At 41.7% G+C, this 25,583-nt stretch overlaps 1 protein-coding gene across 1 annotated transcript; it reads left to right on the forward strand.

The window, feature by feature from the left end:
- Window positions 1-23,942, forward strand: TXNDC8 (thioredoxin domain containing 8). Its single transcript, XM_070430090.1, has 6 exons — window positions 1-21; window positions 4,896-5,000; window positions 11,045-11,104; window positions 13,025-13,090; window positions 22,892-22,957; window positions 23,880-23,942. The coding sequence occupies exons 1-6, from the start codon at window positions 1-3 to the stop codon at window positions 23,940-23,942; spliced, it is 381 nt and encodes a 126-aa protein (XP_070286191.1).
- The last annotated feature ends 1,641 nt before the right edge of the window (window positions 23,943-25,583 follow it).

Below are 25,583 nucleotides of genomic sequence, written 5' to 3' on the forward strand. Positions count from 1 at the left end.
ATGCAGTGTATTAAAGACGAGGCAAGTACTTATTTGGCTTCATTGAATATTTCAATAGAGACCATCTTGAAACAGATTTTTATCAACTTTAATAATTATTTCTGCCCAGCTGGCGTGGCTCAGTGGTTGAGCATCAACTTATAAACCAGGAGGTCATGGTTCGATTCCCAGTCAGGGCAGATGCCCAGATTGCAGGCTCAATCCCCAGTGTGGGGCATACAGGAGGCAGCCGATCAATAATTTTCTCTCATCATTGATGTTTCTATCTCTCTTTCCCTCTCCCTCCCTCTCTGAAATCAATAAAATCATATTTTTTTACAAAAGAATTATTTCCTCCACCCAGTACCTTTGTTGCTTTGTGGCAAGGGGAGATTTTGAAATGCTTGCTCTTTATGCTGTTTCTTGAAGGTGGCACTACCTAAAGAATAGCCAAGGGACAAATCGATCCAAAAGGACTTTGTTCCTCCCTACTGCTCATTTCTCGCTCTGACTCTGGCTGGATCCAGGCCAGCTCCTAACATATCCCATTCTGATCCCACGGATTCTACCTTAGCTGTCCCTGGAAAATTCTCTAGAAGTAAAAGAGCTCACGTACTTCTCTTATTCTGGGAAAGAGAACAGGAGAGACATTCCTGTGGAGTGGGATAGGAAAAATGATGGCCAATGGTATCAACAATTCCTTAGGTGGTATTTTAGAAAGCCACTTCGTGTCCATTGCCCAATGTTGGTTATCGCAACAAATCTAAATGCAGGTTAGGGAGAATTCTTTATTTATAAAGAAAAAAAATGCCTCTAAAAGAGAATCTAAGGTCCTACATCTTTCAGGGGTGGAGTGGGCATTAGAATCCAGATTTCATTTTGGGGGCGGGGGGTCAAGAGCTAGATAGAAGGGGGAGGGCATAGAGCCTGGTTCACCAGCTCCCTCAGATTTAGACTTTTGACATTTTCCCCAAACACAGCTGCGCAAAAGATTATAAAAATTTGACCAGGCTGAAAGGAAGCATTGCCATGGAACTTTGATGTAAGCAAATGTTTTAAAACCGCACACATTTGCCCGGCCAGCGTGGCTCAGTGGTTGAGCATTGATTTATGAACCAGGAGGTCATAGTTTGATTCCCAGTCAGGGCACATGCCTGGGAATGCCAATTTGACTCCCAGTTGGGGGGGGTGCAGGAGGCAGCCAATGTTTCTATCTCTCTCTCCTTCTCCCTTCCTCTCTGAAATCAATAAAAATATTTTTTTTCTAAAAGCACACATTTGCTAATGCTATTGGTGCTTTGTTTTTGAATTTTCTGGGAATCTCACAGTATAGCCCATTCCCTGAGAAGTCTACCCACCCTGAGAAGCCTTCTCCATCGCCTCTTCAAGAGGGGCCTGCTGTCTCCTCCATGATATGGACCTTGGCTACCCAGACTACAATTGTAATCCAGCCTCCATACTTTCTTCCAACTTTCTTCTCCTCCTTTTCTCTTTATTAGCAATGATCCCTAACACACGATATATGTTACTTATTGATCTTTCCATTGATCCTACCATCAGATATCCCTCTAAAATATAAGCTCCATGAAGGCAGGGAATGTTTTGTCTTATTTCCTGTCCACAGTTGTGTCCTAGCAGTGTGTCCAGGGCCTGGCATAGAACAGGCCTCAATAGATGCATATTGAATCAACACATATACTATGCGGTATATGTGTTGATTACTTCGCCAAGTCAGCTTCATCAGTCACACTAGGCCAGTTTATACCCTCACAACTACTGAGGTGTGGGGGGTGTTGGGATTTGTGAGGATGGCATCTACCTTATAACTTCAGAAGCAACTGAAAAATAGAGGCTTGGTGTGGCTCCCTGACAAGTTAATGGTTCCATATCCTAGAGCAGCAATTTTCAACCTTTTTCACCTCATGCACATGTAAATGAATTATTAAGATTCTGTAGCACACTAAAAAAACCTCTTTTTACCCATTGGGAAAAAAATAAGTAGGTGTAACTTTGATTCTTTCACACTGGACAGCTATTGTGTTGGCTGTTGCCATCTTTTTATTTCACAACCTAAGGGAAAATAGGTCAATGCCCCTCACTAGTCAGGTATTGAATATTTTAAAAATTCTTGAGGCACACCAGTTGAAAATCACTGTTCTGAAGGATCAATGTTACAAGAACAGAGTGTATCTTTTTTAAGCCATCAGTTTCACCTGCTTGAAACTAAACCAAATGGCAATGTACGTGTCAGGCTCCCCTATTATACAGAGGTGGGAAAAAGTAGGTTTACAGTTGTGAGTACATGAAACACAGAGTTTATTCTTGTATATTTTTCCATATGAACCACTGTAAACCTACTTTTGCCCACCCCTGTGGGGCAGTGTGCCATTGGTATGGAATTAACACTTGCCTAATTCCAGTGGTAGGACCTGCTTGATTTAATCCAGATGGTGATCCCATCCCCCTAATTTATTGATTGGTCCAGAGATGAACACATGATACAATTAGGGCCTGTGAGATGGAGATCAAGTCCCATTGCTATAAAGAACTCAGAAGAGACTGTGTAGCAGTTAAGGAAAATTGACCCTGGAGTCAGGCTGCCTAGGTTAGCAATCTCAACTACACCACTCACCAGCTGGTTGGCCATGAGAAAAATTAATCAATTTTCATCTGTAAAATGGAGGTAGTAGTGCCAATAATACCCGCTCCATAGGGTGGTTTTAAAGATGAAGGGAAAGAATATCTGACACAGAGTAAGTTAACTACTATTGCAATTCCAGTCAGAAAAGGAAAAATAAATCATGACTAGAACACTAGATATTAGCAAACATAATTAACTAAACATTCCAAGATCACTTATCAGGTGCCAGTCAGGGTCCATGAAGGTAAAGGAATGAATCAGGATTGATTCTGTAGGGGCTTGTTGGGGAGATAAGCCATGCCCCTACAGGCACTGTTCACAAAGCAAGCAGATATAGATACTATGACCTGAGGTCCCAGGAAGGGAAACCCTACACACTTAGATGATATGGGCAGTTGATGGAAAATGCACTTGACATTCAGCAGGAGGCATGTCAAATCCTTAAATGTATGGTTTTGATGACAGCTTTAACAACGATCATTCCCTTAGCATAATGCTCTCCAGTTCCATCCATGCTGTTGCAAAAGGCAAGAGTTCCTTCTTTTTTACCGCAGCGTAGTATTCCATTGTGTAGATGTACCACAGTTTTCTAATCCACTCATCTGCTGATGGGCACTTAGGCTGTTTCCAGATCTTAGCTATGATGAATTGTGCTGCTATGAACATAGGGGTGCATATATCATTTCTGATTGGTGTTTCTGGCTTCTTGGAATATATTCCTAGAAGTGGGATCACTGGGTCAAATGGGAGTTCCATTTTTAATTTTTTGAGGAAGCTTCATACTGTTCTCCACAGTGGCTGCACCAGTTTGCATTCCCACCAGCAGTGCAGAAGGGTTCCTTTTTCTCCACATCCTCTCCAACACTTGTTGTTTGTTGATTTGTTGAAGACAGCCATTCTGACAGGTGTGAGATGATACCGCATTGTCATTTTGATTTGCATCTCTTGTATAATTAGTTACTTTGAGCATGTTTCAAATGTCTTTCGGCCTTCTGTATGTCCTCTTTTGAAAAGTGTCTATCTAGGTCCATTGCCCATTTTTTGATTGGATTGTTTATCTTCCTATTGTTAAGTTTCATGAGTTCCCTGTAAATGTTGGAGATTAAACCCTTATCAGTGATATCATTGGCAAATATGTTCTCCCATGCAGTGGGTCTTCTTGTTATTTTGTTGATGGTTTCCTTTGCTGTGCAAAAGCTTTTTATTTACATGATCTCACTCATTTGTGGAATATAGAGAACAACATGGTCTGATGAACGGGGACAGATCCAAAGACAGAGAGACAGCGATCAGACTATTAATCCCCAGAGGGAAGGTAGGGGAAGGTGGGGGGGAGGGGGAGGGGATCAGCCAAAGGACTTGTATGCATGCATATAGTCCAAACCAATGGACATGGACAACAGGGGGATGACAGCATGAGTTGGGGGGGGGGGGGGGGAGAATGGGGGTTAATGGGGGGGATGAGGACATATTTGTAATACCTTAACTAATAAAGAATTTAAAGATAAAAAAAAGAAAAGCTAATACAAGTGAACAAAACAAACAAACAACAAAAAAAAAACAATTATCACTCCCCCCAAACAAAACAAGCGATTCAAGTTGTTAGATTAGTTCTTCTTTTAAATTTCACTATTAATGCATGTTTAGGTCCTTGTTTAAAAAATCAAATATAGCCCTAGCCTGTTTGGCTCAGTGGATAGAGCATCAGCCTGCAGACTGAAGTGTCCTGGGTTCCATTTCAGTCAAGGGCACATACCTCGGTTGCAAGCTCCATCCTCAGCCCTGGTCAAGCTCATGAGGAGGCAATCAATCAATGTGTCTCTCTCACATTGATGTTTCTCTCTCTCCTCCTCCTCCTCCCTTCCACTTTCTCTAAAAATCAATGGGGAATAAAATCCTCTGGTAAGAATTGACAATAAAAAAATCAAATATAGATGTTCACCTTGAACCATGCAACCTCACCCTTCACTCCTCATCTCTCGCTGGCCCATCTCAGTTTCTCCCCAGAGGTAAACAACCATTACCAACAACAATCCTAATTTGTGTGTGTGTGTGGGGGGGGGGGGGGGGGGCGGGTACATCACTGTATGTACTAGTACTTAAAAGATAAATATATATGACCTCTGGGATACTTAGGAAAGGTTGGGCCACCTAGAGAACAATGATGTGGAGAACTTGGTTAGGTTTTTAAGAGCTAACCTGTCATTTTATACTTTGTAAAACTTTATGAGTCTCGGTGATTATGCACATTTCCTCATTTATGTTCTGGTCTCAGAATGAATTCAAAACACTTTTGAAATCTGCCGGCTGCAAACTGGTGGTGATCGAATTTTCAGCAAAATGGTGTGGTCCTTGCAAAAAGATGTGTCCTATTGTTCATGTAAGTATCATCAGTCTCTATTTTACAGTTTTAGAAGGAATTTAATGTGCACAAATTCAAAATCCCCAAATATTGTTCCCAGAAAATCTTGAGTTTGGCACTTATGAGCCATTAGGAACTTATAGTACACACCCCAGAAGATTAAGATTATTTGTCTATGGATAATTCTCCAAGGAACATCGTATGTGCAAAAGGAGACAATTGTACAAGTGAATGGATTATTCATAATAATGGCATTTTACCAAAGTTCCTGAGTTTAGGACTTCTCAGTATTGGATTAGATTCCAGATAAACATGATACTTTTTTAAATTATAACATAAAAGAATAAACTACCCCCAATCCTTCAACCCTATTATCAAAACATATATCCTTTACATCATATTCCTTTTGTATCTTTGATCTACCTTATAAAATACTCTAGTAAAATATTCTACTTAGTAAAATATATATATATTAGAGGCCCGGTGCACAAATTGGTGCACATAGAAAGGAAATTAATTAGAAGAAATATTTAACACATTGCAAATGAATCACAAGAATTCTCGTATTTTCGTATTACACAGTGTTTTACAAAGTATCATACTTTAAAAAGATATTAGCTTGTAAGAACATGTAATAAACAACTTCAAAATGCAATGAGTATTTAATTTTAAAGCATGCCTTTAACACTTATGTAAAACATTTTTTCGTACTCGTTCAATAGGAACTTATCTAGCCATTGGGTAAAGCTAGCAATAAAACTACTGGTTCTTCGATGTGTTAATATCGCTATTTGCCCTTTCTCTATAATAGAAGTGTCAACCAAATTCACAATTGACAATGACAGATGGAAACATACGTGTGCAATTGGCGCCAGCAAGAGCTTTACATGTATCTTGCATGCGCAAGTCAACTTAGCCTTTTATATAGAGAGAATAAACTTGCTTAATTAGACCTGCTTTCTGATGTAGCTAAACATTTCCAGCCCAGTGAAGCACCCCAACTTCTTTTTCAGGTCATTGTCAGGAACACAGCAGTAAATATCAACACAAAGCAGATTATTATTATAGATCACACAGAGAGAACAAAGGGTAAAATATTTAACTTCCACAGTGTTTGACTATATTCTGCTCTGTGAGAAAACCTGAAGTCATTTTCAAGGTCCACCATTTCTTCTTTTCAGTTGGGTCAAGTTTCTAAGCTTTCTAAATCTCCGTTCACTGGCTAATGAAAAGAAAATAGGATTCCACTGAGTCTCCTATCTACCTACCGCATGACTTCTGTGAGGATCAAATGAGATGAGACACGTGAAAACGCTTCACAGACATTTGGTTAAAGTGTAAAATGTTTCTACCTGGCTATAAAGCAAGTCAAGTTCCTGGGCTGAAGAAACTGCAAGGAGGCTAGTCGCTAGGGAGAGGAAGCCAGGCATTGCTACATGATGTCATTACCCGGCACCTGCAGCCACTGTTTCCAGGACAGACTGGGCTGTGGGCCGCATTTTGCACCATGGGGCCTTGGCAGTGTTGGCTGCAATTTGGTGGGGTGTCGTTCTGGGGGGGGGGGGGGGGGGGGCCTGTTTCCCACTTGGGGGAAGCCGAGTGTTGCTTTGTGGGCGCCAGATCCACAGTGCTGTTTCTCTGTAAATGACCAGTGTGCATCACAGCAGCTCCTGCGTTGGGCATCTGCCCCCCAGTGGTTGGTGCATGTCATAGCGACCATTTGGATGGACACTTAGCATATTAGCCTTTTATATATATTCAGATCTTTTTTCAACATACACACTGGTTCAGGTTTTTGTAGTCTTTAAATTATAATTTAATGTTTATACAACGTTTTATCTATTTAATGTTCCTATTGCTTCATTTAAAAGTTTTTACCATTTTACTTATTTTCAGTATGCCATTCTGCATTTCTCCTTAAGTGCAGAAGTTTTACATTTACAGTCAAGTTGGTGAAATCTATTCCTTCAAATATAAAGTTTTGATTATGCTACATAAGTGAAAATACTCTGGTTTATATCCAAGGAGGTTTCTAACATTTCTACTTTCCTGACTTAAACTCTTGAATTCACCTGAATTAATTCTATCCACAGCCACAACCTTTGACATTTAATTTAAAATACTTATATCCAAATAGAGAACTTTGCTACATGACATATAAACATCCATTCTATGCCTAAAATTCATGGAATATCCAGATGGAACATTTTAATATGTGACATGCCTCTCTATTATGACTCTCAAATTTTTGGAGAATCCCCAAAGTTCAGCTTCAAGAGTCTAATTATACTCTCATGCTACTGAGTAAAGGCTGATCAAATTCCAACAGTCAACCAGAAGCATTTTCATAAGTACAATGAAATCTAAGGATTGGTAACCTCTCCCTTCATACCTTAGGGCCCTAAGAGTAGTAACAGCTTTGCTGCTATAACAGGCTCCCACAGCCACTCCTACACTCATTCTTAACTTTATTGTTAATTATTGTTAGCCCTGTGGAGATAAACTCCCTGAATTATCCTAATTTGAATGTGTCATCTGTTTTCTCTTGAGATCCAGTTAATGCAAACATAGTTTTTAAATACAGTTTGGTTCATCCACACTGTGAAATACTATTCAGATGTTGAAAAGAATCAAGTAGACTCATACGTTTAGAAGACAGCATAGTATTAAATAAAAAGAGTACAATATAGGAAGATTTATATGGTATGGTCCCATTTATGTAAAACAAACACACATATATGCATGGGTAACTATACATGTGTGTGTATATATATATATATATATATATATATATATATATATATATTTGGGAGAAGTTCAAGCTTTTGTTTTTCTTGTACTGTTTTAACTTTTGCAAGAGAATATATTCATATATGGGGTATACTTTTTTTAAAACTCATAACACATAAGGGTGTTGGAGAAAAGGCTTTATTTCCTCTAGTTTACTTTATCAGTCAGAGATCAAAGCAGGAAACAGAAACCAAATTAGACAGAAAGGGATTTAAATACAAGGAATTTTATGCTTATAAAATAGCTGAAAGACTGGATGAATGGGCTCTGGACTGGCACTCCATGAGCAACTCTTTCACAGCACCACAGACCCACCTACAGGGATCCTAACTTTGCCATTATCAGAAGTGAGGGAAGATGGGAACCACTACAGGAAGAAAAGAAAAACAAAAAACAAAAAAAAACATCAGCAGAGCTGCAATCAGGGAGCCAGAACCAGAATCAGGAAGCTACTGCTGCCACAGCTGCCTCTGGACATCCAGGAAACTGATGTGTGACACAGGATCCCTGAGTCAGCCAACTGCTGCTGCCTTCAGCACAACTACCTTCCCATACCCACAGTCTTGCTTTTTAGCAGGAACATCCAAAAACAAACAGAAAGTGCCTCTGTCTCACGTCTGCCTTCCTAGTCTCACCTGCATACATCTCATTGGTAAAACCAATTTGCTCCCAGAATGCTAGCTGCAAGAGAGTCCAAGGAATCTTTATCTTTTACCTTTATAGGCTCTGAAGGAAGATGAAATGGAAGTTAGCTAGCTAAACCATTACTCAAGGAGGAGGAAGGATTCAAGACATTTTAGACACACAAAAACTACAAGTTTACAACCCATAGCATCTTTGCTAAAGGATGCATTGAAACAAGAATAAGGTGAATTATAAGAAAATGTGCTTTTTAAAAAGTGATTTAAAACTTTAAGTCTTCAGTAAATTCCACAGTTCCATATGATGACTAAGAGCAGGGATTGCAAATTCTTTCTGTAAAACTCTAGAAAATCAGTATTTTCAGGTTTGCAGGCCATATGGTCTCTGTCATAATTACTCAGCTTTGCTGTTGTAGCACAAAAGCAGCCAATGGCAATACACAAACGAATGGACAGGCTGTATTTCAATAAAATTGTATTTATAAGACCAGATGGAGAGCTGGCTTTGGTTTACAGGGCATAGTTTGCTAACCCTGGGCTGAGAGAATCATCGGGCATATAATTCAGAGCATTTCTGGAGAAGGAAAGGTTACAAATTTGTTGAGAAATTGCATTGTGTGATCATGGGAAGGCAAGTAGTCTGCGAGGCAAACTTACAATGTGCACAGTGGAAGTGGCATCAAATGAGTTTCAGAAAGGAAGCTGAGGCCAGATCAAAAAAGGACCTTGTGTAATAACCTAAGTTGCTGTTCTGTCATAAGAATTTTAAGAAGGGTTTTCCATGATCAAATGTGGGTTTTAGAAAATACTTTTGGCAGTGTTATTTAAGAATGAGTTGGGAAGACTGAAGTCAGGTAACCCAAGGTGAACAACAATCTAAATTTTGGAGATTTGGTTGTTTCTTGAGAAAAACAGAGAAGATCAAAGTCAGGAGACATTTTAGAATTAATACCAAAAACTAACAGATTAAATATGAGGAAGAACAGAGCAGAAGGAAGAGTTGTTGTTGGAGGCAGGGCAGGAGTGGTCCTCGGTGGATGGAGTGGGGATAGGAAGGAAGGCAGTGCCCATAAGGGAACTCCAGCCTAGCAAGGGGCCATATCTGTACCATGCCTTCTGGCTGCTACTTGATACAAAATGGTAACTGCCACATCCTTGTACATTTCCTGACAGATTTGGGAGGCTCTGAAAACTTCATAAATAGAACTGATCCTGGGAATTAGGTGACCACATAGGTCAAACCCATTCCCATGACTCCTATGAGGGAACATCCATATGTCACCAAACTTGACAAGTGCAAGTCAATTGCCCTGGAGTTCTTGGGTGACACCAGTTTCCCACCAGGTATGGAGATGCTGCCAATCTAAGTCAACATCTTTTTGGTGTGTTTTTTTTTTTTTAATCTGAAATGTACTCTAAAACTCCAAAGGCCTTTATGTGTATTATCTAAATGTTTTCCCCTAATTTCACTATCTTTTAATGAGCCTCAGAAGAAGGAACTCCTACTTTGGTCACAATCCATGGATAAAAAATTGGAAAGAATCCTTCAACAGAACTGTGCACAAATCGAATACTCACCCCACGCCATGCTTCTTCCTTCTTCCCCATGGGCACAGCCCTCAGCGGCAGCCCCATCTCTGACTGACTCCACTTGGCCAAGCTCAGCATACCTTACACCACCATCAGAGACAAGTCCCATCTGAAATAGGTCACTAAATATGCTTGAAATATGATATTAAAGCAAACAAATCAATGTGCAATTAGGTGTCCTTAGTGTATGAACACAGCCATCTGGAAAAACCACACCGGAGTTGACATTTACAGGCTGTTGCTGCTGCTGCGTCCACTATCCCGCAGACCCATCACTAATGCCATTGTTACCGCCACTGCCAAAAATGCTTCCAGAACACAACAGAAGCAGAAGAGCATTGTTTCTTCCTGCCTCTCACCTTCCAGGCCCGGCTGGTGTGGCTCAGTGGTTGAGCATTGGCCTATGAGCCAGGAGGTCATGGTTCAATTCCCAGTCAGGGCACATGTCCCAGTGGCAGGCTCAAACCCCAGTAGGGGGCATGCAGGAGACAGCCAATCAATTATTCTCTTTCATCATTGATGTTTCTATCTCTCCCTTCCTCTCCAAAATCAATAAAAATATATTTACCAAAAAAAAAAAGAAAAAGAAAAAGCCTGGCAAGAAGAGGAAGTAAAGGCAGAGTTTGAGTATTTGGTTCAGAGATCTGTATTTTTCAGATCACAGAAGATAGAATCTCTCCCATCCCCATCCCCACACCCCTAGGAAAAAGCTACCAGCTCTCCCTCCATCCCACAGGGTATCTGGGTCTACCACATACATTTCATTATTTATTTGCTTTGTGTCCTTTTCCAACTTTGAAACTCTGGTCTTCAGTTTGGTTTTTTAGACTCCGGTTCTACCATGGACCTTTGCTTTTGGCATCATCTGACTTTGGACTTCGGTGCTTCAAATTCTAGGCAGCAGTGTAAGGCCAGAATGATGCTTAGCTGTCTTAAACAACCTTTTTGTTCATTTCTTGGTTTTGCCAAAAGATACCTCTAATGTGTAGTTTAATATTAACACTAAGCTAACAGGAAATTTTTATTCTTTTATTTTTCAAGGCAATGTCTATGCATTACCAAAATGTAGTGTTTGCGAATGTGGATGTCGACGATTCTCGGGTAAGAGTCTGAAATCCTTCCGCATAACGTCCAATTGTAATGTCCTTAAGAGCACTGGTTCAGTGATTATAGTCAATTTTAGGTTAAGTAGAATTTCACAATTCTTTCTGATAAACTATTGAAAACTCCCTCGTAATGCTCTTGTATGTTTTGTATAGCTTAAAAAACAAACAAAAAGCCAGCAAAAATGTGGCTGTCCTGCCGCCCCTCCCCCCTCTCATACTATAACAGACGTCACTAATGAGTCCCAACATTCTCTGGACTCTGCTGGAAACCTGCTCAGCGGAGGAGCTGGAGGCAGGCAACACCAGATGGCTGGAGTTGGGCTCAAGGCAAAAAGTGATTTCGCCCCTGTAATAGATTATTATTCATCAATTTCTAACTCAATGCATTATACACATTTTATTTGTAAAATTTTTTTTATTGATTTCAGTTGAGGAGAGGAAAGGGAGAGAGGAATAGAAACATCAATGAGAGAGAATCATCGATTGGCTGCCTCCTGCAGGACCCCACCTGGGCATGTGCCCTGACCACGTGGTTCAGTCACTGAGCCACGGCAGCTGGACAGCATTACACACATTTTAATGTATTATACTTTTCTCTTTTTGTATCTTTTTTTTTGTGGGGAGTTTTTTTAAACATCACAAGAAATTCCAGGAAATCCTTCCCTCATGTCCTCAGAGCCTTCCTTTCTCAGCCCACTCCTCTCCAAAATAATGAGCCATGGGTCTTCAATAAAAATGTGCCTTAATAATACACACAGTGTGCCTACAGAATTATTCTTCCTAACATTTGTTCATTTATAATGAGGAAAAGTGACATTCACTAGTGACCTATGCATACCTTAGGTTGAATTTGAGCTTCAGAATAACGAAAAATCTGTTATTCACCCATTCTGCCCTTTAATATGTATTCTATTCTCGTGGGTATAAATCTAAGAGTGGAATTGCTGGGTCGCATGGTTACTCTGTGTTGAACTTTTTAAGGAATTGATAAACCATTTTACAGCCCCACCAGCTCCATCTGAGCATTCTGCGTTCTCCACATCCTCACTGATGCATTATTGCTTGCCTTTTTTTTTTTTTTATTGTAGCTCTTTGTCTTCTAAGGTTAATCAAAATGCACAATTTTCATTCCAGATAGCAATTTACTTATTAGTTGTTGTCATGGAAATTATAATTTAATGTGTGTGTGTGTGTGTGTGTGTGTGTGTGTGTGTGTGTGTGTGTTGTAGGTGGCAGTGGAGAGATTTAGTGCCATGAAGTGCTAAGAATTTTATAGAGAAAAGCCCAATTCTGTTGATCCTGTGGGTGGCCAATTTTCTTTCAACTCTAAACAAGATAAATAAAAACTGGCATTGAAAGCAGATTATAATAGTTTAACACAACCAAAATTTTTACATTTGTCTTGGGTTTTTGCTCCAGAAGTTTTACATAGATGGTCAGTGAAGGTTTAAAAAAAGTAAAGGAAACATGTAAGTCATACTTAAAGTGGTAGACCATCACATCACCACATGTCTCAAGTGTGAGTTACAGATACCTTTACTCTTCCTTTCTTCCTTTTAGTTTTTGTGTTTGCAATATTCTCCCTCTACCCTGGGTTCCACTGGGGCTCTCTGCAGTCTTCTGTAAACTCTCGGAACAGAGCTCGTTTGGTCATCCAATCCATTCTGTCTTGGCGTCCATCTCTCACCTCTCTAGAGCTCTGGGTGAGAAAGCTCAGGAATGCTGGGCACAGTCATTTCTATTGGAACGTTCCTGGAAGCTGTGATATGTTAGAAAAGTTGTTGGCAGGAGAATCTATAAATGTTAGCTGTCCCTGAGCTTTCAGACCGGTCTCCTGAGAAGTCACCAAGTTCCATGCTTGGTAAAGACAGTGGACACCACAGTTGTGACTCCATGCCCTTCTTTTCTTTCCCAGGACTTGGCCCAATCTTGTAACGTCAGAGTAATACCCACATTTCAGTTGTTCAAGCAAACCAAAAAGGTATGTTTCCATGATAACTGACAAAGTTGCAAGAGATTATAGAACTATCAGAGTCTAAAAAAGATGAAACAACTGCATTTATTTTTAACACTTAGCAATGTATAATTCTTAGTGTCTGAACTTTACATATTGGCAATGAGTTAAAAAAATGCAAGAATTATAGTAGATCTCTCTATTCAGACCCTCTGACATGTCCAAATTCATAAGAAATACCCACTATTATCTCTATTGAGGCAGAATCCTTCAAAAGGAATCTCACAAAAAAGGACATGATGAAATTGTCCTGCAAATGTATACAAGTTTTTACCAACAGTTGGGGAAATGTTAAGCAAAAACAATCACAAGGCTATAAAGTCCATTGGTGGACCAGGCTGGTTCTGGATTCAGATTTCCATGGTCTAAACACCAGAGCTACTACTTTCTAGCAGCTCACTTAACAACCTCTTTGTATCTTCGTTTCCCTGGCTGTAAAAACATGAATCATCCTAAGTTTTTCCCCTCACGGAGTGGTTATTAGAATTGAAGAAATTAACATGAGTAAAGTTTTGAGACCCATCCTGACACACTTTCAGCACTCGGTCCATTATCTCATGAAGATATTAATGAAATGAAATGTGTGAAATACTTGGTGTGTGATAACCCTGGTAATTTTCAATAGAAACATATGGCTGAGAGCACTGATAATTGTGCATACCTTATGCAACAATGTTCAGAGAAGCAAACATTTAATTGCCTTTCACACCATCATTCCGTTGTTGGGAACTTTTGCTTCAGATATACTGCAAGGAAAGATAAACAGCTATGTGTATAGTAATTGTAACATTATTGCTAATAAAATATGGAAGGAAGCTAAATGCCTTTTTTTAGTAGAATGGCTAAGTAATTTATGATATATCTACTCTATGAAATGGTATCAATTAAAAAGTGTTATGAAGAATATATGTACAGTAAAAAATCATGCTTAAACTTTATAAAGATTATGTCTGCAATATGAAGAATAAAAGCACTTGATATGCTAAACTAGCTGTAGAATTTTATACTCAGCTTCTATTTGTTTGTATGTATTTACTGTACATAATCAGTTCAGTAGATTTAAATAATGTTTCCAAAAAATAAGACTACCTATTCCCTCTCTTGAGCTTTTACTTGAAAATTGAAGCTATTTGATATATGCATTTGTAACCACCCCTGCCTACATCTCATATTATTTGTGTCTTCCCCTATTTTATCTCAAAAATGAGGGTGCTTTCTACTTCCTAAATCCATTCATCCACCACATCTTGACTGAATTCTTTCTATTCTGCTCCAAGCCTCCATTCACTGGCAAAGAGCCACTGTCCATTCGCCCTTGTATTTTTAATGTAGATTGTACCAACAGCCTTATGGCAATTCCTCTGAGATCACAGCCTTTGGAGAATATCTGCCTCCCTTAAAAATATTATCTGCTCCCTTGCATTCCATCAGAAGACTTAGGGAATCCCTTGGGTTTCTGTTTTTCCATTGCTGCCAAGGCCCTCCGCATTACCTCCGATACTCAAATACCATGGCCTCCCTTAGCCAGTTTTCTGGCATTCTCTACACAGCATCATCCTTTCAAGGTTTCGTTCTTCTGTCTTGCTTTTGATTCTAGCTCATTTCAAATACCTTCAAGGTATATAGAATATAAATAAAATAAAATGTTAGAAAGCTAAAGCAAATTCAGCTATGTAACAATGACCTAGGGCCATGGTGTACAATGGGCATTTCTTGGTGCTGGAAGTTTCCATCCAGAGGTTGAACAAATGCCTGGCGGGGATGCCCTATACACAATAGCTGTCACTGTTTCTCAGTGTTAGGGCACAGGACAGCCAAAGCCACCCGCAGGTAATAAATCAGGTGGGTGTGTTCCCGCCTGGTGTGCTCCTTAGTGTTCCAGTAAGAGTAATTGTGGTTTTAAAAAAATCCGTTTCTGTGGTGTCCTCCAGGTGGGGCATCCAAAACCTTGGCTGGCTTTTGTAACCAGAACTTTATACTGTATTTTATTGTAAGTAGTTCATAAATTCGGTTTATAAACCCTCTTTAAAAGCCTATAAACTCTCTCCAGCAAAATGCACATAAACCAGAATGTGCATAGAATTCTAGGGTATTCGATGAGCCTCTGAAGCTGATCAATAGACCCCCTTGGTTAATGGCTTCAGTTCCAGACCAAAGTTGGTGAATGTCCACCGAGTAGGGGAAGGTAGAATAACAAAGACTTAGCAAGTCTTGGCCAACTGCGTGAATATGGGCCACTGTCAGCGGTCGGTTCCTCCTTTCGTTCTTTGATAGAATAAAATGCACTTCAGTCCTCTCCTGAGAATGATGAGATATGGAGAGGTAGATGCTAGTAAATGAATTATTCGCAAAAGAATAATTCAGAAGAATTGAGCTCTGTAGTAAGTGGGAGGAAATGTTTGCCTTTATGCTTCTGAAGCACAGGGCCCTTGCAGAGGTGATGGAAGTCACTTCTAGCAAATACCCTCCTTGAAGCAGGGAGAGAGGTGAAAAGAATTCCAAGTAGGCAGCAACATTGTGCGGTAGAAAGAGGCCAGCGTTGGAAGCAGGGGTCACACACTCGGTGTCCTCAAGGGTCAGGCAGGAACCACAGGGGAGGCAGTAGGAAGTGAGGAGTATGGTGGTCCCTGGAAAATCACCTCCCAAATGCTGCTCTCACTGTTCAAGTTCATAGAAAGTTGAGCTTGACCCGCCCTCTAAAAAGAGTATCTGCAGATACTCATTTCTGCCATCTCTGGAGTCAGACAGCTGTCGGTTGGACCCCCAGGTCTGCCTCTTATTAGTGTGTGACCTTGGGACGATGCTTTAACCACCTTGAGGTTCAGTGTCCTGCTCTGGAAAATAGGACTGTATCATGTGTCTTTGAATGATTGTCATGAAAATGTACAGAAGGTGCCCCAGCACTGGACTTGGTACAAAACATAGCTGCTAGCAGATCCCCAGGATCTCCCCGTGCACCTGTCTTCCTGAAAAATGTAGAAATAAATAGAAATTTGGAAATAACTGTTAAAAGCTCTTTGAATAACTATAAGAAGCTAAGTCTTCTTAGCATTGCGGTGTTACCGACCCAGTGACATCCAAGTTGTTAAGGATTGTTTTAGACACGGCCGGGTTCTGTGTGAGAAGGGAAAAGAGAACTCTCACGTGGTCTTCAAGGTCCCAAAGGGTGCAGATCCCTAAAAGGGGTTGCATATCAGCCCCATAAGCAGCTGATCCACGGGCAAAGGTCAATTGACTGGAGGAGGCAAGAACTGAGTGAGATGGAGGGAAAGTCAGAGAAGTGTAGCAAGCATTCTTCACCGTTTAGCAACCTTTGGCGCCATTGCCAAAGGTGCTGCTCTGTGCTTTAGCAACTGAAAGGCAGTAATGACTTTGTACCTCTTTTCTCCAGGGCAGGGATTATTAGGCTGAGGCCAGTGAGGCAGGATATTGCAAGTGTAGGGGAGAATCCTATCTTCATTTGAATTTTTGATGTATTGTTTATCATGGATTTTTGCATTAACTTTTAATATTATTAAAATACTAGAGGCTCAATGCACAAAATTCGTGCAAGAGTAGGCCTTCCTTCCCCCGGCTGCCGGCACTAGCTTCCCTCTGGCACCTGGGACCCAGGCTTCCCTCGCAGCCCTGGCTTTGTCTGGAAGGATGTCTGGTCTAATTAGCATATTATGCTTTTATTATTATAGATGTGTTAAACTATTCCTTCCCTTGAATCCTGAGTGTCTGGCACCCCTTGAATTTTATACCCTAGTCTCAGTCCCATTCTTCTCTGAATTTTAAATTGTTGAAAAATGGGAGTATTCTACTGGGTGATTCTCCAGAAAGACTTACAAGACTCAATAGCAGGTTGTACTCATAACTGAGATTTATCACAGCAAAGAATACAGAGTAAAAGCAGCATGAAAAAGACATGCATTGATGGAGTCCAGAAAGATTCAGCACAGACTTCTGATGTTCTTTCTTGTCCAAGGATACAGGGGTAATCTCTCCAGCAATGGACTTTAGGGACATGTGCAGAATGTTGCTACTTTAGGGGTGCCTTTTGGAATCTCAGGGTCTAGGGACTTTATGTGGGGACTAGTCACATGGATATATCATGCTAGGCAACCATTGCTACACAACTAGCCATGACAGTGGAAACTTGGGACCCCAAAAACAAAACCAGGCACACATCATCAATATTGATGTTTACACAAAGCAACTTGATAAGCTAGCATGTCCCAGTCCTTTGCTCCAGGTATCTACACTAATAAAAGAGAAAGATGCAAATTGACCATACTTTTGCGACTCCCACCAGCCAATCAGGAGTGAGTATGCAAATTAACCCAACAAAGATGGTGGGTTAACTTGCATATGCAGGCGCCTAGTGGCCGGGTGTGGGGTGGGATGCTTGCATCATCACCATGGTGACAACACAGGCGGCTCACACCACCGCAGCCTCTCTGGGCCTCTGGGCAGCGTGAGAAGGCAGAAAAGCAACTCCAGGCCAGAGCGAAGGCAGAAAGGTGGCTCCAGCTGGAGCGAAGGCGGTGCTGGCAGCCAGGGGAAGGAAGGCCCATTTTTGCACAAAGCTTGGTGCATCAGGCCTCTAGTTTATAATAAAGTCATCAATCACTAACACAAGGAACACTCAGAGGGCCACTTGGAGGAAGAGGAGGGGTGAAAGTCCTATCACTGTTCTCTCAGAGACATGCAAGGATTAAGCCCCCAGATCTGCTGCATTAACTCTTTTCTTTCACCGAGTCATGTGGAACGTCAAATATCACCTCTGTTATAAGTAGCAATAGTGCCAAACTGCACTAATTGAAGGGCATGGCTTGGACCCAAGTCAACAGATTTCCTACTATCCCTTGAAAACTAGACCTTCAGGTGAGCCACCTGTGGGAGAATTGGGGGAGCAGAAGAGAAACTTACCCACCAGGGGAAGAAGATATTGCTGCTTTTCACAACTATTGATCCTCAAAAGTGAGGCCCGAGGGTGTTAGCCTTCCAGACCTATCTGTGGAGAACAGACCTTAGACCCCCTTTGGATGTGCTTTCCAGAAGAACAGTGGGGGGAGAGCAGCCCTAGCCCTTAAGCAGAACACCCCCAACAGGAAGGAGTTAGACACAAGCTCCTTCCTTTGTCTAGGTTTAATTGATAAGCTCGCCTTGAATTTGGGGAGAACTCAGGAAGGGGATATACAACTTGGAGGAAAGTCAGGAAAGGGAAAAACAAGCACATTTTCCCAGCACTTCAGAGTTGTGCATGTTTTCCAGTGGAAACATGAGAACAGAGTATATGCCGTTGAAGGAAATGGCTCCAAAACCATGCTTATGTTCCACCCCATACTTCCAGCAATGGGCAGCATGGCATCTCCTCCGGCCAGAGTCCGAAATTGCTTTTCCTATTCTAGTGTGGCTTGAAATGAATTCCCACCTTAGACTCATGTCCCCCCTTCCCCTTTAAGAGAAAGCCACACTGTACTGAGTCACTGTACTGAGCCACACTGTGCTGTGTTTTATGAGTTTCAAGGGAGCTTCCTGTGTGTCCTCAACAGCTTCCGCTGATGGGGGAGAATACGGGTTGGCCAGCTACGGCCCGAAGGCCAAATCTAACCCTCCACCAGGTTTTGTAAATAACATGTTACTGGAACACAACCATGCCCATTTGTTTAAACATTGTGCTACTTTCGAACCACATAGCAGATTTGAATAGTTTCGACAGAGACCATATGGCCTGCAAAGCCTAAAAGAGGTATTATCAGCCCCTTTACAAAAAAAAGTTTGTCCATCTCTGATATAGAAGGAGAAAAGCACTTCAGTTGTTATTTATGCCACCAAGGCTCTAGGAGATGTATATAGGCGGAATCTCGAAATTAGCTACAACAAAATGAATTAAGTTCTTATTTCACTGAAATCTCACTATTGAGAAAAGGTGCAGTGTAGATTAGAAGAAAAAAAGATAATAGATCACTTTTACATGCTCTGCTCTTAAATTCACATCCATAGAAATTCAAGCTGTTTGAAACAGACTGTTCCAAGGAGGCCCTGGCTTCTTGGTTTGCTTTTGCTCAACTCCAAAAGCCTTAACTAAGCTGCTGACAAGTGCAAGTTCTGGCCGGCTGTTGTGAAAGCCAAAGGGGAAGTGTACAAACACCTGGGGGAGGAATGGGTCTGGGTGGAGTCAGAGAAACGGCCAAGGTAGGAACAAACAGTAATTAATACTGTCCACCTTGCAATACAAGGTGAAGGGACTTTTAAAAGTTCTCCGGTTAGACATATCCTTCCCATCTTGTTAATAAGACTTGCTGCCTTAGTACATAAACCGTTCGTAAAGAAGAAGAACACCGTGTCATTACAGATTACAAACTTGGATTGTACAGGCGAACATTTCTGCAGCTCTCCCCACACAATGTCTGTGTGGGCCGGTTGGTTGGGCTTTTTCGTTTGTGTTGTTATTGTTGCTGTTGCTTTGAGGATTCTGTTGTTGTCGTCATTGTTTTGAACTCAGTACAGATGGCTGGAAAATACTCGAATTTTCATACAACTGGGCCAGATATAACTTCGGTAGTCACTCAACCACGCTGCATGTCAATGGGCCATGGCATTTTATTATAATTATTCTATGAGGGCATCAGTAGTCAGACTCCTTCATTTGTCCATCTGTTAGAAAGGGACCACTGACTCTAGCCTCTTTGCATTTTCCTAGTAACAGTAATAAATGTTTTGCAGAAGATTTGATGTTTTCGGGGGGGAAAAACAGAAACCTGCCTCTGGTCGCAGCTGGTGATGGGCAAATGGGGAAGTTTGTTTCATTAGTCTATTTTTATGTATATTTGAAAATGACCAAGTAAAAGTTTTTGTGTTTTTTTAACTGACTGTTGCACATAGGTGTTTCTGTTGTGCATGGACAGCCACCCCATGTCCCAATCGTCTCTGTGGACTGAGCTTATAAATGTGGTTAGCAGTCACCATGAGGGTGCCAGCAGCACAGGGAAAATGCAGGCGTGGAGAAGAGAGAAGTAAACGTGCTCCCTAGTGCTTCAGAATGAAGGGTGCCTCTTGAGAGACACAGCCAAATAGTGAGGTTAAAATGAGAAAACATTTGGGCAGAAAGAACATGCTAGTTGCCGAGTATATATTATCTCTTTAAAAAAAAAATAGAGCTACCTATGAAATAAGCTCTTCTCAGTAAGCTGCTCCTCCTTCATTAACTGCATTCATTAAGCTCCTGTATGCAAAGTCCATGCTAGACAAAGAGACACAAATGCAACATTTGCCTTTGGCATACTGGGCAAAGGAAGAATAAACTAGGTCACAGTGTGAGAAGTGTGTGCCTTCTAGTGCCTGAAACTTAGCACTACCCAGAGTCTCAGACCTGTACTTTAGTGCCCAGAAATCAGCTTTGCTCCACTCACTTTAGGCCTAAAACCATTCACAGAGTGCCAAGATGTAAGGTTCTGGGCTAGATACTAAACCTATGGAGGAAAAAATAAGGTACAGTTCCCATCCTTGGACTAATGGGGAAGGAAGATAACAAAATCATTTTTTTACCAGTAGAATGCCAGGGTACTATGAGCTCACAGAGAAAGACTTCAGGGCAGGCTTCATGAGGTAAATCTTGAAGGATGGTTAAGATTAGTAAATGAGTCTGGCTGGTGTGGCTCAGTGTTTGAGCATCGACCCATGAACCAAGAGGTCACCCATTAGATTCCCAGTCAGGGAACAGGCCGGTGTTGGGGACTTGATCCCCAGGAGGGGGCGTACAGGAGGCAGCCGATCAATGTTTCTCTCTCTGTATCCCACTGCCTTCCTCTCTCTCTAAAAAATCAATAAAAAACATATTTTTAAAAAAAGATTAGCAAGTGAGAAAAACAGGAAGAAACCGTTATGAAATAGCATGAGTATGTGTCGGGAATGGTTTGATAATAGTATAATGATGGTAAAGAATTACTAAATTGCCCTAACCGGTTTGGTTCAGCAGATAGAGTGTCGGCCTGTGGACACAAGGGTCCCAGGTTCGATTCCGGTCAAGGGCGCGTGCCTTGGTTGCGGGCACATCTCCAGTAGGGGGCATGCAGGAGGCAGCTGATGGATGTTTCTCTCTCATCGATGTTTCTAACTCTCTATCCCTCTTCCCTCCTCTGTGTAAAAAATCAATAAAATATTTAAAAAAAAAAAAAAAGAATTACTAAATTATCACTAGAATATGAGCTCCATGAGGGAATTTTGTCTATTTTGTCTGGCTTGCAGTCGGGACCAATTAAGTATTTGTTAAATGAATTCATCCAGGAAGTGTTGCTAGAGTTCAGAGCTGATGGTAGGGAGCAGCATTCAATGTAGACATGATAAAATCAAGGAATCCGTGGTAAGAAGCTGGGATTTGATGATGATAGAGAAACACTGAAGAATTTTACAAAGAAGGATAGCATGACTGGAATTGTGTTTTATGAGTTTCAAGGTGGATGAAGAGACCTTAGAGGGAGGTGTCTGAGCTGGTAAAGCTCTGTATCTCCATCTGGACCTGATTGTGCAGATGCGTTCTCTTCTGTAATAATTCTCCAAGCTGTATGCTGACAATTTGTGTAGTTGTCTGAGTGGATATGAATTTTTTAAACGTGACCTTGGTTTCCGGGCTCAGGTAACAGGGGGGGTGATGGTGCCTGTACTAGGTTCAGTGTATCTAGAAGAAAGGGGTCAAATTCCACAGTGACCACGGCTCTTATTGCACTTGTGGTTGCCCTTGGTGGCTGTCCTAGTGTCACAGCGCAGGCCTGTCATAACTTCAAGGTCATGGAAAACACCCCTCCCTGGAACTTCCCTTCAGGGCTTCCCCCGCCCCCGTCCTGAGCTGGTGCCATCCCTGCAGGAGGGCAGTCTCCTCTAAGAAAAGAAGCCCTTCTTTAACCGCCCTAAACTCTCTTGGTCTCCATGATGCCCTTTGGTGGTAGGCGAGGTTCTAAAATATATTGCATAATCAGATCCACTGAAGTTATTTCCATAAAGATACCAAAACTAGCTTCTTCTACACTGCGGGGGGCCCGGGGGGGCTGTCTAGAATTACATGGAGGTGGTCATGGAGAACAGCCACACCTTGGGAAGGTCCCCTCCCTTCCTTGCCAGTGTCTCTCTTCTGCTCAGCTGTTACATAGCCTTCACTGGAGTCAAACTACTCCTGCAGCAGAGGGGTAGGGACAGGAATCTATGGCAGAAGCCACGACAGGAGGGCTGCAGACCTGGGATGTCTGCTTCCAGCTCCCCTGGGGAAAGATGGAATGAGACTGTGGTAGAAACCCCAAACCTCTCACACCCTGCATTCCACCCCAGCATCGCTGAGAGGCAGCGGATGATGCTCTTTTAAGCCCCAGTTGAGCCGTCCAGGTTGTCCTCTTGCCTCCAAGTGAAAAGACACGTGAATAGCCTTCCCCTCTCTCTCAACATCTTGCCTCACGGGCCGCTGGCTTCCTGGCAATGCACTTAGCGCGCTGGTCACTTAGCTAAGCATAGTATCTTTTTCCTGCTCCCTGACGAGGCCGGTCATTCAGGTGGCCAAGCCCTGCCTATGTTCTTGCCAGGACACCTGCTCTGCCTCCGAGGACGATGGAACACTCTTCATCCCTAGAGCCACCACCCAGCTGCCACCTGACTCTTAGGAAAGAGAGACTCATACAGACCCTTCCTGACACCCTCCTCCCCAGGTGGCCAAGGCTAAGAGAACTTTTTTAGAGGAGATGCCTACAAACCAGACAACCCAGATAAATCATGAAATTCTGCACCCACACTTAGGTAACCCTATTCTCGAGAATCAAAAGAGCAATTTGCTGCTATAGAAGTGGAGTCGAGAGAAAGCCGGTAAGTGAAATGGGATCCAGACAGAGTGACAAGATAGGGGTTTACTTTAAAGGAATAGGATGAGCCATGGTGCCCACAGGCAGCCCCCAGACTCAATGCTGGGGAAGCGGAATCATTCGATGTGGGGATAGTTTCTTCTCTGCTTCACACTAAGCTTTGAAGTCAGTTCTAACCTTTTCCAACCCCTACCCCAAAGTCCAAACACCTTTGGTTTTTTTTTTGGTTGCTAAAATCTCCCTCACTGGAAACTCAAGTCCTGGCCTCAGTTTACCCACCCTATTCCTTCTCTCCAACTACCTCAGACAATTGGTACTGAAATGACCATGAATAGTAAGGTCTTTCGTTTTCCTATTTCATCATATATAAGATGCTCATGGACAGTACACCCTTACTTTATATGCTACTGAAAAGTCTTGCAAATAAAACATCCCAACCACTGTAAAATACACCCTGATTCAGAGGCCCGAACATTTGGAAAGAAAACGTGCTCCTTAGAAGCAATAATTGCAATACCATTACCTGGGCAAACGTCAGTGGATGGGAAGTCCAAGTCCTTTGACTTCAGAAAATCCTCTAAGTGAGTTAACAAGCCCTCCATACCAATGGGTTAAAGCTCAGACATTTCGGTGACTGGGTTTCCTCACTGCCAACAACATTCTATGGTTTAGACCTTAGTGTAGAGGAATGTCATGGAGAATTCTGGAAATCTGGCCAAACACTACCGTAAAACGATTTTGAAAAGGTGCCAAACAACTAAAGCATCATGAATTTAATGTGTTTAATGCGTGTTTCTATTTATTGTGTAGATGATAAAAATGAGTAGAGGATAATTCTTACAAGCAGGAACAGAACTCCTCAAAGCTTCAGCATCTTTGCAATACTTGAACCAATGAACATTTCACCTTTGTGTATTTGTGAACAGATTTTTGAATTTTGTGGAGCTGATGCTAGCAAATTAGAAACGAAGATTCAAGAACTAATGTAACCTGATCTCCAAGACAAAATACACTTGCAGCATTTTAAAGCCCACAGCCAAGTGTTTGTGTTTTCATTTCCAGCAAATGCTGTAATGTTCTACTGTGCTCTCTCCTAATGCATTGCAGGTTGAATTTCTTCTTGCAACTCGCGGAGAAATCGCTTAATAGCCCTGAGCTCTCAGAGATTGCGGTCATTCCCATTCTCTAAGATGTCCTTTCCACTTATTCGGAGCACATCCCTTAGGCAATATTGTTATGACCTGCACAACAGAGACCCTGTCCAGCTACATAATATGGGGTCATTGGGACGGTTTCCAGAGATCACCAAGATGGAATTCTTCTCGGTGATCTAGAAACCAATAAATGCCTCATTGCCCTGGGGCACTCCAAATATATAGCACTTCTCCCAATGAAGCCATTGTTCGCAGTACAGAATTCTTTTCCAGTGTATTAGCTAGAATTGTGTCATTTTTCTCCCCCTCATTGCCTTTCTAAAATTATTCTATAATTTTTTTAAAAATCTCTCAAAAACAAAAGCCAGAAAGTAATTTTCCTACCTATACATATTTTTTAAACTGAGATCGCTCAGACAGTTAGAGCTCAGAGAAGTTGGCTGCTTCTCCTATTAACTGCGCCCACCCTAGGGCTGCCATCAGATGAACACCAGGGGCTTTAAGTCGTGGAGCCAGCTCTCCCAAGCCATCATGACTGAGATTTTGACAACACATAGGATCCATGTGCCTTGTTAGAATTCTTTGGAATGTAGAGTAGCGGAAACCAACCCATGCTAGCTTAAGCAAAAAGCAACACTGATTTACCATGCAACACATATTTATTGAGCACTTACTCTGTGCCAAGCACTCTTATGGTCCCTTAAAATAAAACTTGGTTGATAGAATCCGAAGACAGAGATATATCCAGCCTTTTATGAGAATAGAAATGAGGAGAGAAGGGGTGTGGGGGGCCCAGGATGGTTCTGAGTGTGTCTGTCCTCTGCTTTTCTCATCTGAATCACCATTCCTGTCATTTTGGATAGGTGTTCTTTACTTCCCAGTCCTCGTGTGGGAAAGTATCCCCTGAAAATAACCCCCAAGTTATCCCCTCCATTCAAGAGACCAGCCAGACTGCGCCTCAGGAAGACTCTAGCCAGTGGGTAGGATCACAGGATGAAACAGTTTTGCTCATGCTATAAGGATAGGGGTGGGAATGGCAGGGATCCCAGACAGGCAAGAAGTTCAAAAGACTCAAAATATTGTGTCCCATACTAAACATAAAATTTTAAAACAAAGTAACAATTTAAAGCAAAAAGTATTGGACAAGAGGATATATATCCAGCTATGCTTATGTATATAAATATCTGTACTTACGTGCTAGGCAATACCCTAAGCCCTTTGCATTTATCCCTCATTTGACCACTGCAACAATCCTGTAAGTAGCTGTGTACTGGTAAAAACTTAACAACTGGCTATGTGTGTGTGGCCGGGGGGCGGGGGGGGGCGGGGGCGCGGGTAGGAAGGGGTAGTCCTGGTTTGTAGTGATTGCCAATTGCTATAGTGTAAATACTTGGTAGCTTTCAAGCTACTAACCTGACCTAGCAGAGTATGGAGAAGATATATGTAAAAGGCTCTTATGGGCTGGTTAAGATTTGG

The sequence above is a fragment of the Myotis yumanensis genome, unplaced genomic scaffold (genome assembly GCF_028538775.1).
Source record: "Myotis yumanensis isolate MYYU_CA2020_CCGP unplaced genomic scaffold, mMyoYum1.0.hap1 SCAF_12, whole genome shotgun sequence".
Classification (NCBI taxonomy): domain Eukaryota; kingdom Metazoa; phylum Chordata; class Mammalia; order Chiroptera; family Vespertilionidae; genus Myotis; species Myotis yumanensis.

What these genes read in the sequence shown, in the direction of transcription:
- TXNDC8 (XM_070430090.1), top strand. Translation starts at nt 1, where the DNA reads ATGCAGTGTATTAAAGACGAG. An exon ending in TGGATGTCGACGATTCTCGG is followed by an intron (nt 11,105 to 13,024) that starts GTAAGAGTCTGA and finishes TTTCTTTCCCAG; the next exon opens with GACTTGGCCCAATCTTGTAA. An exon ending in TGTTCAAGCAAACCAAAAAG is followed by an intron (nt 13,091 to 22,891) that starts GTATGTTTCCAT and finishes ACCCACACTTAG; the next exon opens with GTAACCCTATTCTCGAGAAT.